Genomic DNA, 15,985 nt, shown 5'->3' on the forward strand with positions numbered 1-15,985 from the left:
ATAAAACTACGGCATGTCCGACATTTATTCCGACAGCCTCTCACCGTGCACTGCCATGCCTCACCGGAACTCCGCCCTCGTCCCTATTATAGTCAATGGGGACGGAGCGGAAGTCCAGAGGCACGCGGTCACTAGTGGCAGGACGGATCCGACAGGCTGTTCACCCGACGGAACAGCCTGCCGGAGGTCCGTGCCGCTGGTGTGAAAGTAGCCTTAGAAGGGGTGTCTTGACATGGCAACCCCTATCCACCTGCCCTGCCGTGTATGACATGATACTACTTTCGCCCAGTGGGGGATACGTGGAGTCATCCCCTGGTGATCGCTAGGGCTTTCAAATGACAGAGCGGCAGCAATCTGCTGACCACCATGTTGATCTCCTTTTAATGTGGAGGAGTCTGGTTGAGGCTAGCCCCTTCATTTCTACTTAGTATTGTTCCTACAGCGCTGTCCTTACAGTTCATTGCAGGAATACAGCATTTCATAGAGCGCCAAGGCAAAGCGGTAATAATGCAGTAAGTGTCAGGGGAGCGCTGCTCTGGTCCTTGATTCGCAAAAGAAAGATCCGTGGTTTTCTGAAAGGCTGGAGAATAAAGCACATCTTGCAGCCCGTCAGTGTGGCCAGACACATTTCCAAGGTTTTGACTCTGGAGGAGTCAGGCACTTCCCGAGCTTCTCACATCCAGGAGGTGACCAGTTCTGCCAAACATCAAGAAGTAGGAGACAAAAATAAAATAAAAAATAAATCAACATTTCATATATTGAGTCAAATTAAAGTCCAGAAGTAGGTGTCGCAAATACCCAACTCCATCCATTGTGTAGCGGATGAAGCTGGAAACCACAGCGCTGCTCCCATTCATTTAGTGGGAGCCGTACTGCAGAAACCAGCTCTGTCCACTACACAATGGACGAGGGCAGGTAGTTCCAGCGCTGGGGCTACTCCAGAACAGTGTTAGATCCGATATTGATGGCCTATTGTGAGAATAAGCCATCAATATAAAAGTAGACTTTTTGCTCAAATGTAAATAAAAGCTGAGAAATGTTTTTTTCCCCCACAATAATGCCTCTTGTACATCGTCTTATTATCTTTTGGGAGACACCGATGTCATTTCCCGTCAAAAAATTACTTGCTGGTTGAATAAAAGTAACTTTAAGTCAAAATTTGCCAGGGGTATGAATAATTATGGGCAGCACTGTACATGACCACTGCATCACTACCTGTAGTGCTGTCAGCAGTTTTGAGTGCTATAGACTCTTATTAGACTCCTTTTAAGGGGCATCTGTCAGCAGATTTGTACCTATGATACTGGCTGACCTGCTTTATGTGTTGGTCCGATGTTCCTATGTGCCCACATTGCTGAGAAAAGTGATGTTTTAATATATGCAAATGAGCCTCTAGGAGCAACGGGGGCGTTGTCATTACACCTAGAGGCTCTGCTCTCTCTGCAACTGCTGCGCCCTCTGTACTTTGACGGAGCCAGGCAGTGTAAACATGATCACACCTGGCCCCTGATTTCTCCTAAAGTCTTGCGCTGTGCCGTGCGCTTCAGAATCTGGTGCAGGCGCAGCACAGGAAAGAGGCTCTGCAGCAGTTCTCTTCTGTACTGCGAGGCTCTCTCCTGTACTCCTACTGAGAACACATCTTGTTTCAGATGAGCAGGCGTATGTATGAGGGGACTGGGCCGACAGCTGCCTTATATGTATGTCTAGCCTTTGGGTAACTGACCGCGATGTGGACTACATGCGGTTTTTACACAAAAACTTTCGCTCTCAAAAACCGCAGCGGTTTGCGACTTCAATAGGGTTAACAAACAGGAAATATGCACAAAAAAAAACACTTAAAAAAATGCACCAAAACCGTAATATATAGTGCAGATTTATGTGCAGTTTTGGTGCAGATTTCTTGCAGAATTTCTGCACACAGATCTGTACCATGTGCAGGTTTCAAAACAGAAAATCAGTTGTTTTTTTGTACAGATTTGTGTCCGTTTCTGCGCCAGATGTTACTTGCAGTTTTTGTTGTGGATTTGAAAAGGGTGAAATCCGCACACTCAAAAAAAATAAATAAATAAAAAATCTCACAAACAATTGACATGATGCATAATTCTAAATCCACACGGCAGGTCAATTTACACACGGAAGAAAGAAGCAGAGTGTACATGAGACTTGCCTCACGCCATACACTTTGCTGGTACTGCATGACGCTGCGGTTATTCTGCACTTAAATCCGCTTGGAAAAAGCACACGTAATTTACCTCGTGTGCAGGCGAGCAGTAAGGGTCCATTCACACTTCCGTTGTTTCTTTCCTGATCTGTTCCGTTTTTTGCGGAACAGATCTGGACCAGTTCTGTACCCATTCATTTTCAATGGGTCCTGAAAAAAAAAATCAGACATTGAGCTGTCCGATTTTTTTCAGGACCCATTGAAAATGAATGGGTACAGAACTGGTCCAGATCTGTTCCGCAAAAAACGGAACAGATCAGGAAAGAAACAACGGAAGTGTGAATGGACCCTTAAAGTCTACAAAATACACTAGGTTTAGACTACAGCTTGATGTGTACAATAATTCGGCCACTAGAGGGCGCTTACAGCTCATACATTTAGCAGAATTCTAGAATACAGAATTGGGGTATTTGCGAGTTCTGAAAACATACATCCCAAAATGTAGGATATGGCAGCAATTCAGACACCTTCAATATCCTATACAAACTCACCATAACAGCCAAGTCGCACACATTCAGCTGGGGCTCCCCAGGAATCATGGAGTCCTTGTGCTGGCGGACCACAGGGGTAATTCCTAACATCGCCGTCTGGTACTCCGCACTTTCTGTCCTGTAAGATAAAGCACAGGGAGTAATGGAGGCGCAAGTCTAGGGATAGACAAAAGGTCTGTGCTACCCCCTCCCCCCCCAAATACATACTGTTCTGTATACTGGTCCCAGTGGTGCTGTTGTGTTATCTGGAGCAGGTGAATATACGGGATTAACCCCTTGGCTGCCTTAGAGCTTTCACCATCTCCTGGGGAGTCCCCGGGGACCCGAGCACAGGTGTGCAGTGCACTTGCTTCATTTACTATAATTGACCCTTCAGCTATGTGCTAGGCTTATGGAGAGGGGAGCAGCTGCGCTGCAAGACACCAGGGTCATATTCCTGGTCTAGAGAAGATCTGCATAACCCTGTGCGAGGCATGGTATGCAAAGATCTCAGCCCCCCATCTGCCTCACCTGCTCAATGTGTGCATGAAGCGCCTGGCATAACTCTACCAACCATCTCTATCTTTAACCGGCGGGCACAGACGACCAGAGGTCACTGCTCCATCTGTGTCACTGCCACGTTTAGTCAGCTCAAGCCTTACCACGGTCAGTGTTGGATCCTGCAGTAAACTGCATTCTTAAAGTGAACGGCCGCTTGAATGTATAAGGAATGGCATCTGCAGTAATTCCCTAATATATACTGTATGTCGTACATGCTATAATTACATATAGATGGAAAAACTAGGCGCCATTCAAAGGGTTTTGTGCAGGCAGAATTTGTTGCGTATTCTGCACCAAAAAGTGGCCGTGTGGAGTCCGGCTTCCCATTGTTTTCTATAGAAGGCCACGCCCGCATTTATACGTCTGCAGTATATTGCTGCGACCCCTTCTTAGTGCAGCCTCCCATTGAAAACAATCTGGAATTTGTGCCAACTTCTGCTAGCACAAAATGCAGAGTGAACGGTTACCTTTTTGTGTATGGAAAAGCCTCACCAAAACCACCCAAAAAAAGCGCACAAAAATCCACACTATTGTGGGTTTGGTGCGTCTTTTGTGTGGTTTTTATGCAGATTTTTATGTGGTTTCATGCTGTTTATGTTAACAACCCCATTGAAGTCTAATGAACTGGTCAATTTCTGCACAGAAATAAAAAAACAAAAAGGGGGTCATTTATCCTGCTCGCCTGATTTTTAGATTGAGATTAGATCGGCGCATAGTATTTAGAAGGAGTCGCGCAGCAGGTGATGAATTAGGTGCGGCATCTTTGTGTTCATCAGGACGCAGGTGGATCGTGTTCAATTACACTACACGTTGGTCAGCTCATGAATTAGGTGCAAAATTGCAGCCAAAAAGTCGCATATAAGACATAAAAAGTGGTAGCCATATAGATATGTTTATGTTTGTGAAAAGCGGATGCAACTATTTTAATAAAATTTTTGCAGGGCACCACTAAAGACTTCCAAAAAAAAAGTAAGCCACCCCTGGAGTGGTGTAAAAATTTGAATGTTTTTGTGCCTAATTCATGTGTAACAAAGGAACGCCTACACAAATAGGCCAAAAAAATGCACAAAAAAAAATCACCAGAATTAGACTAAAACTGAAACTTGAAATGTCTCCAAAACAGGCGCACTTTCATTAGTAAATGCATCTAAAACAATGAAAGAGTCTAAAATAGGAAATATTAAACTAAAACAGGCGCAAAACACTATAATAAATGACCCCAAAGTGTACATGAGATTAGTCAAATCTCATTCATTTTGCAGCATTTTTTCCGCATGAAAATAAACGTGGAAAAAAACTAAAATAATTCTGCATCGTGTGTAGTTGCCCTTATGGTTTCTGTAACCCCCTCAACTGAAGGGTAGATTGGCTGCACTAATGTCCGCAACCCTCACATCTGAATGGGGCCTGCAGAAATACATGCACATGCTGCAGAAAATAAAAATCCATTCAGATGAATGGAACCGATATTCAGTCACAGAAATTTCTACAACAAAATCTGCCGCGTGTGGATATTCCCCAAGTCTTCCTGTGAGAGATAGGAAGCTAGGACATTACTAAGTTTACCTTATGGGGTACTTTTCTCCAGGGTCTCTTCCTAAGTGGAACAAGAGAGGCTTGACATACCCCACTTGGTCATGTGTCGTCACACCGGTAATATTCTGTCCCGGACAGAAATTAATACCCTGTAACAAGAATCACTGGGTTGGAATGATGCTGGGAATACAGGGAGGACTGATCAATTAACATTACATACAGATATTAAAACATTTCCATGAGATAATACGTGGAGCTGTCAGTGTGTGCGAGGAGGGGGGGCATTTACGTATTGCTATATGACCTGCCTCCAGGGACTTCTCTGGACATGGACCTAGTCATACAAGGCCTGGGTCAATGTCATATAAGGAGCAGACTGGTCACTGGCTCTAAATCCGCCGCCAGGTCTGCCCTGTATTATCAGAACATAGGACATGACTACTTACCTGGGACAGTTCCTCCCATGAGTTACTCCAGGTCCAGTAATGAGCCTTGTATGGCCCCATCCGGACGGCCATGAGCTCGTTGCCTCGATAATAGAATATTGGCCTGAGAGAGACAGCATAAGATATGGTTAGAAATGGCAGAGGAATAGACGCTTGGTTCTGGCGGTATTGTAATTGCTGAAATTCCTCATGGAAATACTGTATATCAAGACATTGATAAATTGCGTTACACAATCTGAGAGCGAGACCACACGGTGCAGCGGCCGAGATGGTGCAGCTTGGATTATGCTGCCAGGTTTGCAATCGATTCCTACATTTCCAGGAAGAAAAACCGAAACAATGCTCCATAAGGAAAATCAAGTATATGTAAAGCTGACAGGTCCCTTTCAAAGTGTTGTTTCATCAAACAAGCCCTTTCAGAATGCGTCCCCCCAGGGTGATCAAATAATCCCCCTGGGTCCCACTCCTGGTGACCCTGGCAAATAATCAATATTGTTTGGCTGGCACTGACCAGGCATTTATCTTAAAGGGCACCTGTCAGTAAATTTGTACCTATGACACTGGCTGACCTGAGCTGAAGGCCTCTGTCTTAGTCCCATGTTCCTATGTGCCCACATTGCTGAGAAAAAATATGTTTTAATATATGCAAATGAGCCTCTAGGAGCAACGGGGGCGTTACCATTACACCTAGAGGCTCAGTTCTCTCTGCAACTGCTGCGCCCTCTGTACTTTGATTGACAGGACCAGGTATGATGATGTTTACACTGCCTGGTCCTGTCAATCAAAGTGCAGAAGGCGCAGCAGTTGCAGAGAGAGCTGAGCCTCTAGGTGTAACGGCAACACCCCCGTTGCTCCTACAGCCTCATTTGCATATATTAAACCATCATTTTTCTCAGCAATGCGGGCACATATGGACATTGGACCAACACCGATGTCTTTAGCTGCCAAGCGCACATGTAACAGGTCAGCCGGTGTCATAGGGACAAATCTACCGACAGATGCCCTTTAATCCAGGCACTTCAGGGAAAACACAGTATTACTTGGTGGCCATTTAGATAAATGGACGCCAGAACACTAGCAGCTCTTCGTTGGGGGTATTCTCAAGAAGGGACCCATGCCCCCTATGATGTCCATATGGACAAGGGTTGTCTTCATGACACAACTCCTTTAAGGACTGACAATCCAACCACCATTAAATCTTCTACATCCAAAACCAATCCATTCAACCAAATGCCCCCATTGCCAAAAATGTCCCCCGGTGAATAATCTCCAGCACACAGAAAAATTGCATCAGTTCCTGGCAGCAGCCAATCAGATCTCTGCTTTTATTTTCCGGCTTGATTTTGTCCGATTGGCCACCAGGTCACTGCTTGCTTTGCACTAGTAGTAACGCACGAACAGCGTGTGATCTTTACCTCTCAATTTCTTTGCCTGCCAGAATGACAGGCGACAGATCGATGCCATCAATTTGTCTGTCCGCAGGAGGGTCCAGTCCTGCCAGGGCCAGGCTGGTTGTGAACAGATCCATGATGCTGGCCAGCTGGAAGCTCACCTTGGAGAAACATAGACAATCACAGTTATGGAAAATAATAAAAAAAAAGAACAAATATGATATAAAATTAGACTGGAGCAAGGCAAGTGCACAACGCTGGTCTGAACTATGCCCACCCGTGGAAGCCAAGGGGCGTAAGAACCAAGTAATGGATCAGCAAATCAATAAAAACAAAATAATCTGGAATCACGGATTACAGAATTTTTTGAATTTTTTAAGATGACATGTGCTGTATATGAGAATATCCAAACTCAATAAAAAAAATAAAAACTAGCAGATTGCCAGCCGTTACTAATGCAGGAAAGAATGAATGACCTCAGCCGGTCACTGACTGTTATCAGCAAGTCACAGACATGGAGTCATTTTCCTTCTGCATTTTACTTCCTTTACGTTAAAGGTGCAGAAACCTTCTTTTCAACACCTTTCTGCCACCAAATCTGCTTAAATGGACGCTGTCATCAGAAAGGGAGATATTTTTATACTCAATGGGGGTCAGTTACAAAGACTGACTTTTTACGCCGGTCTTTGTTTCCCCCTTGCGCCGGTGAAGAAAGCGCCTAATATATGACAAGCCTTGTCATATATTAGGTGCACCTCTGGCCAGGGGGCGGTCTGGCCATAGACCCTACAGGGAAATTTCCTGGTGGGCAGACATCCAGGGGGCTGCCCAAGCCTTCATGCTGGCTGATCTGACGCTCTCAGTATTAATTAATGCTAGAAACATCAGGTACGGTACTTATGCACCTGGCTGCCGGCCATAGGTCCCCTCCTGAATTCAACCATATCGCCGCCCTCAGGACAGTGGAGTATTGCAGCTGAGGCAGCAGTATTTTGTGCTGCACTAAGGTATTGTTGGCCTTGCCTACTTCTTTTGCCCCACCTACAACATAGGGCCACTGTTAATATATATAATTTTTTTTCAGGGCCACTTTAAGTTCCTCGTCCGCCGTTGCCTCTGGCAGTCTGTGCACCTGGAGTAAAAACTACTCCAGCCCCTGACTGTAGAGTAGTTTTTATTCCTCTTTTACGCCAGTTTCTAGGTGTAAAGATCGTAAATATGTCGGGGCCAAAGTCCTGGCCCCAGCCACACCTTTGTCACTCCCATGTGGCGAGAATGACACAAAGACACCCCTGTGACGAAATATTGATGCACAGGCATTCAAAGAAGGGTCTGGTGGCCAAAAGCTGGCGTAAAAATAATAATAGTAAACTTTTTTTTTTGAATTTTTGCCATTTTTCTTTTTTCACTCATCCTCCTTCGCACAACTTACCTGACCAGCAGCCAAGCGCCCCGGCCACCAAGCAATGCCGGGTACCCTCATGCCGCCCTCGAATGTTGTCTGCTTCCCACAAAGGAAAGGCGAGTTACTGCCGCCTAGAACAAAATAGAGGAATGTAGATTAAAGATGTAACGATCCCTCCGTCAAAATCTGCAGTCTGTTACCTTGGTTCGGAGCAGAGATGAGCGCAGCGCCATTATCAGACGTGAAGAATACGAAAGTGTCATTCGCGATCCCCATGTTCTGTAAAAGCTCTAAGATCTTCCCTATGCTGAAGTCAATTTCACGAACGGCATCTCCATACCTTGGGAAAATGAAGTTATGCATGTGTATCAGCTATGAGGTTCTGTATACTATGGCTTCTGCCACTATGGAAGATCTGGTGGTTTCTTTTGAAGGAAAAGTAAATCCTTTTTTATCGGTGTCCCTTTAAAGAGGAGCTTTCACCTCACACTCTCACCTAACTACTTGCATTCCCCATGTCATAAAAATTCTGGAGCATCTATTCTTATAACTCAATGTTGTATCATTTCTCCATTATTCCTTTTAGAACTTTATGAGCGAATTGCTCACAGTCTGCAATAAAGGTCCATGTGGGTGTTAACAGTTGGGGGGGGTCCCTGCACAATCTGACACTATCCAATCAGTGCTGCCAGTGTCAGATTGTACAGGAACACACCCTTAACTGGTAACACCCAGCTGGACCTTCATTGAAAACTGCTAGTAATTCATTCATAGCTTCTGGCGGGAATAATAAAGGAATGGCACAACATAGAGTCATAAGAATAGATGCTCCAGAATTGTAATTACATGGGGGGGTCCAAGTAGGCACTAAAACACACATGTCAGGAGAGGGGATAGCTTCTCTTCAATATTGTATTAGGCTAGGGCTCCAGGGGGTAACAAACAGGGTCAACAGCTTACAGTCCGCGGCGACTTGTTCCAAGGAAGGGACCGGAGGCATAGACGGGAGCGTGCGTGGCATCAATGGCCCAGTACATAAAGAATGGTTGCTTGGAAATCCCGTACTTGCTGATAAAGCTCAAGGCTTCCTGATGAGAGGATAAAAGTATAAGTAAATCAGGAGGAAAGAAAATAAATTGTACAAAAAGCCTACAACAGAGGTGGTTTGAAGGAAGGTTAGTGTTCTGGGGCTTGAACCTACAACCTCCCCTATGTGTTCTCTGCGTCTTGACCGCACCTATGTGTAGGGGCCCCCGACCTTAGCTCGTTCTTGCTCCTGTCTGTTCACTGGCCCATCCGCTGCCATTCCTGTAGATAACTGATCTTTAGCTGGCGTGCCCCAATCCTTCTTGCAAACCCGCGGGGTCATCAGTGAGAGTATGGGACACATATGATGCAGGTTTTCCGCCACAGAAATGTAGGCAGAAAATCTGAAGCGTTTACAGTAGCAGCAAAGTGGATGAGATTTTATATAATCCGATTCACACGCTGCAGAAAAGAAATGAATGGAAGTTGAACTGCAGGGTGGACTTTAAAGCCGTAGCGTCTCAATTTATGCTGCAGGTTTCACCCTTTATAATGCAAACATTCAAATCTGCAACAAGATTTTTCTATACATTTCTCCATAAATACCACAGCAAATGTGCAACAGATACGTTTCTATTGCAAACACCCTTATACTTCATCTTTTCCTCAACGCTCAGGACAACGAGCATCAGCATTTTGTAAGGACTGCCCACAGATTATCAAGTAGAATGAGGGTTCCTTCCGACGGCCGTAGTGTTTTGCGGTCCGCAAATTCCGGATCCGCAAAACACAGGCTGTGTACCTTCTGCATTTTGCGGGACCCCACATGGCCGGCCCTATGATAGAGCATGTCCTATTCTTGTCTGCAATTGCGGACAAGAATGGTAATTTCTATCTTTCTTGGGGGGGCTGCGGAATGGAACTACGGATGCGGACAGCACACTGTTTGCTGTCCGCATCTTTTGCGACCCCATTGAAATGAATGGGTCCGCACCCGTTCCCGCAAAATTGCGGAACGGATGCGGACCCATTCATACGGTCGTCTTAGTCATATACCAATTGGCATAAATCCAGATACATGTACCCAGCCAGTTAGCCGTGCCCCATCTCTGCCGTCTACATGCCCCCTGTGGCATAGAAATGCAATCTGCGATAAAATTTTGCAAAAGCGGTGGATTTGCAACTTTTTAACACCAGAAAAGTAGCGTTGGGAGGGAATGATAAATTCCCCCCTATGTTCTTTTATTATCAAGCGCCTTAGAGTAGTACCTGTAAGTATAGCTGAGTTAAGTTCGACTCCCCCGTCTTATGATTGATATGTATGTCTTCATAGTATCTGGCAAGACAAGGAAGCAATAGCAATGAGTATGGTCACTGGGAAAATAAAGGAAAATTGTTGAAATACTAAAAAAAAAATCAAATAAATTATTACAACTAGTTGTGCGCTCTTTGTAGCCACTCTCTACTATGGTTATGGGGGGGGGGGGGGGGTCACCTCTTTTAATTCTACGGGCAGATACACTGCAAATTTTCTGCAGCAAAATTGTAAGTGGAAGATCCTCAGCATTTACAGCACAAGCAAAGTGAATGAGATTTTATAACATTTCATCCAAAATTCAATGTCTTTAGAAAACTGACCCGCAGTGCAACATGTCAATTTAGGTTGCACCCTAACGCAAGGATGGCCAACCTGAGGCTCTCCAGCTGTTGAAAAACTACAACTCCCAGCATGCCCACACTGCCTACAGCTATCAGCCTACAGCAAGGCCTGGTGGGAGTTGTAGTTTTACAACAGCTGGAGAGCCGCAGGTTGGCCATCCCTGAACCATAGGGTGAAATTTGAAGAAAATCCATGGCAAGATCCCGGGATGTGCCCCAATAGTGTGCTTGTAGATACATTACCTTCCAATCATCTCCCAGTCCTTGTACACCGGTATATTTGGCCGTTCTAAGTTATTATAAGGTCCAAAATGACAGTTTGGAGAACCGAACCATTCATCAAAACCATGGCTCAGCGGGTGATATTTTCTTCTGTGCCCCAAATGCCTGCACGTTTAGAGGTCAAGGTTAGAAAAGGAACAGAAGAAATGCTCTCTTAAAGGGGTTGTCTCTCCCTTCAGCACTTATCATGTAGAGGAAGTTAATACAAGGCACTTACTAATGTATTGTGATTCTCCATATTGCCTCCCTTGCTGGCTTGATTCGTTTTTCCAGGGGTTACGACCACTGCTGCAGCGCAGATACAAGGGACAGGACCGGGATGTGAGTTCCCACGGTCCCGGCCACCAGAGAAGCCAGTACTTTTTCCTATAGTGTGCAAACACGACCACCACTGCTGGACTGCGGGGTGGTCGTAACCTCTGGAAACAGGGAGTGTCTAATGTGATGGAAAAATGAATCCAGCTGGCAATGGAAGCAATATGGATAATCGCAATACATTAGTAATTGCCTATTAACTTTGTTTACAAGATAAATGCCATGTGCTGAAGCGAGACAACCTCTTTAAAGAAATATAAAGCTCTGGGAGGTCACATTTAGAAGTGGGGATGTTTTACTGTATAAAGCATTTTGAGTCCAATATTACAATACATTATTATTAACATTTGATGGGTTTGTCTGTGTTACACAACTCCGCGCCAACTTCTCTGCTATGGCATATCAAAGTGACCTTTTCATCGGGACACTTTATTATCCAGACCTGAAAGCCACATCAAGTGCACCTCTTGTCTACAGGATCAAGTGAATTCAATACAGGGATATTCCTATCTTATAAAGTGGAATATTTAAGTGGAATAACCTCTAGGACCCCGACCAGGAGCACTGATTTAGCACTGTGTCCCCGTCTATGTTTTCCACTGGCTGCGCAGGGAACAGAAGCGCAGTGCCATGACCCCAGGTCCATTCATTCTCATGATCATATGATGGGACCCCAAGTGATGGCCTATCCCGTGCCCCATGTCAGACCTACCGGAATCTTACCATTTGCCGACAATTTTATTGATGTATCCAGCCTTCTTCAGCAGCTCTGGTAGCAGCACTTCAGAATCGGGAATCCCACCCAGGATCTCCTGTGGGGTGTAAGCTGTGAACGGGTGGACGTTAATTAGCATTCACAAAACGTCCAAATTTCCTGAAGATAAGTCATCAATATATAAATCCTGGATAACCCCTTTAAAGGGCATCGGTCAGCAGATTTGTACCTTGACTCTCACACCTATGACACTGGCTGACCTGTTACATGTGCGCTTGGCAGCTGAAGACATTGTGTTGGTCCCATGTTCATATGTGCCGGCATTGCTGAGAAAATGATGTTTTAATATATGCAAATGAGCCTCTAGGAGCAACGGGGGCGTTGTCATTACACTCAGAGGCTCTGCTGTCTCTGCAACTGCCGCACCCTCTGCACTTTGATTGACAGAGCCAGGCGTTATCATGTTTACACTACCTGGCCCTGTCAAAGTAGAGAGGGTACGACAGTTGCAGAGAGAGCAGAGCCTCTAGGTGTAATGACAACGCCCCCGTTGCTCCTAGAGGCTCATTTGCATATATTAAAACCTTATTTTATTCTCAGCAATGCGGGCACATATGAACATGGGACCAACACAGATGTCTTCAGCTGCCAAGCGCACATGTAACAGGTCAGCCGGTGTCATAGGGACAAAACTGCTGACAGATGCCCTTTAAATTATATATATATATATATATATATATATACACATACACACACACATGCACACACACTAGACATAAAAAATAAAGCAATTACAGTTGCCCTTACCATTCCTGGCGTGGTCATTTGTAGTATAAAAACCGTTCCGTATCGGGAGACGTCCAGTAAGTAAAGATGCTCTGGCTACATAATACAAGGGAAATAATAGTATTGTGAATGAGAAAGCGCCACGCACAGGCCTCACACACAGACATAGGGTAGGTGGATATGGAGTTCATAGAAATAAATGATCCAACCTCGCAGAACACATAAGTTGACAGCTGAATGATCGGTCAGCAAACAGCTATCTTTTGTGACCCGCCCATAGACATGCATGCTCGGCCAACAGGAGAGGGGTTAAATGGGTACTCCAATCTGGGACATTTATGGCGTATCCTTAGGAGATGCCATAAACGTCAGATAGGTGCGGTTCTCACCTCTGAGACCTTCTGCTTCTATCTCCAGAATAGGAACCATAACAAGCCACGCACCCATCTGACATTTAGGGCACGTCCTAGTGATAAGCTATAAATGTCGGGCCATAGTACTGATAATGGGTATTACGCTTACTGCTTTGTATGTCTATTTTATTTTCTAAGAGGAGACCATATATGCACTTTATTATTATTATTACCTGCTCTGGTTATGTTGGGGTGGGGGGGGGGGGGGTTCTTGTTATAGGGGATATATTTACTTTTGCTTGGTACTTGTATATGTTGCTTTTTGCAATGCTTGTCAGAATCGTCTCTCTGTATATGGTATTCCTTAATTTGTCTGATTCACATATTGTATGTGTATGTTGGATTATGCAAAACTTGAGGGGAAAAAAAGCAATAAAAAGATATCCGATTAAAAAAAAAAAAAAGTCCCGTATGGGAATACCCCACATGGGCCGATGATCGGAGCATTCATCATACACAAGCATTCCTACTGTAGAAACACTTGTTAATAATTGCCTCCACATGTGGCGGAAAAATCCACCAGAGGATACACAGGTGCGGGTTTCTACAACGCTGCCGATTTTGGGGCGGATTTTTATTCACAGATTAGGATGCAGATTTTGTTGTGAGATTGGATGAGGATTTCTGGGCAGATTCCATCTCCTATTGAAATCAATGGAGAAAAAGAAAAAAGCCGCAACGCGTCATTATTTAGGTTGCGGAATGGTATTGCGCAGCGGAACACAGCGCAGGGATGGACACCTTTCATCCACATAGGATAACATGGGGGAAGTCTTTATGTGGTGGATTTCATGGCAGATCCTGAGCGGCTGCCAGACACTGAGGCCTCTTTCGCATTTTCGCATTTCATGTGGACAGCACACGTACCCATTGATTTTAATGTGTTTGTTCACACAACTGGGGTTTTCCAGTGACCGTGAGTCTGTGAAAAACAAATCGGAGAGACATGCACTACTTTGATCCATGATGCGGACCAAACACACCCAATGAAGTCTACGGGGCTGTGAAAAATCACTGACATAACACGTATGGCATCCTCCGTGTTTGTTCTGCTTTTCATGGACCATTAGTAGGAGATGTTCTGGAAATAAATTTTCAGCTGAGCAGTGTCTGTGGACTATGGAAAACACACAGAGGTCCAGAAATGGACACATGGACCAAACACGGATCATTCACGGCTAAAATACTGACGGATTTTTCCATGGACTTTAAACGAACACGGAAATGTGAACGAGGCCTAACATGAGTTCACAAACATATCACCATCACAATTATATTTAGCGTGGGCAGTATCTGATGCACATATCATACAATCCCCATCTCCTACCAATGGTCTGTGAAATCCACGGACCAAACATGAATGGCATCCATGTCGTGTCTGATTTTCACGGACCCATAGATTATAATGTGCGCGAGGGATCCAAGGTCAAGGACCTGGACGTGCTTCCGGGGTGTCGAAAAAACTTATTTGTGACATTTGGTTATGCACCATCCCTTAGATCAGGGATGCCCAACCTGCGGCCCTCCAGCTGTTGCAAAACTACAAACTCCCAGCATTCCCTGATAGCGGACGGCTGTCCAGACATGATGGAAGTTGTAGTTTTGCAACAGCTGGAGGGCCGCAGGTTGGGCATCCCTGCCTTATATCTACAAGGAGTACCATGGCTGCCTGGTTTTAGGATTGCTTTGAAGTGGTATATGCGTGTGCATACAGAGATTGACTAGATCATGAGGGACTAGTGTCTCACTAGTTCAGCGTACAAGGTTCAGGTCATCTAAGAATTCCACGGAATCCATAACGGAATTCTTAGATAACCCGAACCTTGTACGCCTTATAAAAGCCACGGAACGTGCGAAAATCACTTCCTTCCACTCTCCCAGCCAGTACCGTGGGAGAAAATTGTAATATTTCTGACACTAAATACACTGTTCACGTGATATGTACTCGTGTGCATCATCTCTTACGATAGTTCATACACTTACATGGGGAGCACAGAGGATTGGCAGTGTAGAAATCCGGGAAAAGGATGCCCTCTGACGCCATCCGATCCAGATTAGGGGTCTCTTTGGAGGGTTCTCCGAACACACCGAGATCTCCCCATCCCATCTGCAGGGAACAGAAAAGAAATGTCGAGTTTCAGCAAATGATGATTTATGTATTGTTAATTATAGATACTTAAATGGCTCCAATGGTGGGTTCTTTCTTAAACTATGTAGTTTTGCCTTGTACCTATCGGGAAGCTCATGCTGCTAATGCGGTGTGAACTGGGCTAATAACACGTAAAGTAGCGCGAGTGGCGTCCGAAGCAGAAAATATGCCGACTTCTGCCCACAAAGCAAAAACCTCAACTTTTTGCAAGCACAAATGATTGTAATCTGTAGAAAGCCTGCCCCCAGCCCCCCTGTCCTCTCACATCGTCCATCAGCAGCAGGATAATGTTGGGTCGAGTCCCATTAGTTGCCAGGGCCGGTCTGAAAAGACATAGAACGACCAGATAGAATACAGGAAACATGACTGCCCGTGGGAAGCCAGGGAGTGCTGGGGCCTAAGGGGTTAAGGGACATGTGACGAGGTTGTAGTCATGTGACCTGTGACAGGCGTGGGAGGGTAAAGCACAGTGGTTTGCTGCTGCTGGGAGTGGGTTGTCTCCTGTGTGGGTCCATGTGGGTGTTTAACCCCTTAAAGGCCACACACGCTCGCAATCAGCAGCTCATAAATGTGCAGAGTTATGGAAAGAGCGATTTTGGAAGGGAACAGA

General features: G+C 45.1%; 1 protein-coding gene across 1 annotated transcript; it reads right to left on the reverse strand.

Annotated features, from left to right (window-relative positions):
• Window positions 1-96: 96 nt before the first annotated feature.
• GALNS (galactosamine (N-acetyl)-6-sulfatase) lies at window positions 97-15,779 on the reverse strand. The gene is made up of 14 exons (XM_040409118.1): window positions 15,641-15,779; window positions 15,210-15,333; window positions 12,835-12,909; window positions 12,036-12,138; window positions 10,959-11,102; window positions 10,326-10,392; window positions 8,991-9,118; window positions 8,231-8,370; window positions 8,058-8,161; window positions 6,650-6,786; window positions 5,235-5,337; window positions 4,819-4,937; window positions 2,713-2,830; window positions 97-696 (listed from the first exon to the last, which is right to left on the reverse strand). The coding sequence occupies exons 1-14, from the start codon at window positions 15,737-15,739 to the stop codon at window positions 610-612; spliced, it is 1,548 nt and encodes a 515-aa protein (XP_040265052.1). The 5' UTR covers window positions 15,740-15,779; the 3' UTR covers window positions 97-609.
• Between the last annotated feature and the right edge of the window lie 206 nt (window positions 15,780-15,985).

The sequence above is a fragment of the Bufo bufo genome, chromosome 10 (assembly GCF_905171765.1).
Source record: "Bufo bufo chromosome 10, aBufBuf1.1, whole genome shotgun sequence".
NCBI classification, from domain to species: domain Eukaryota; kingdom Metazoa; phylum Chordata; class Amphibia; order Anura; family Bufonidae; genus Bufo; species Bufo bufo.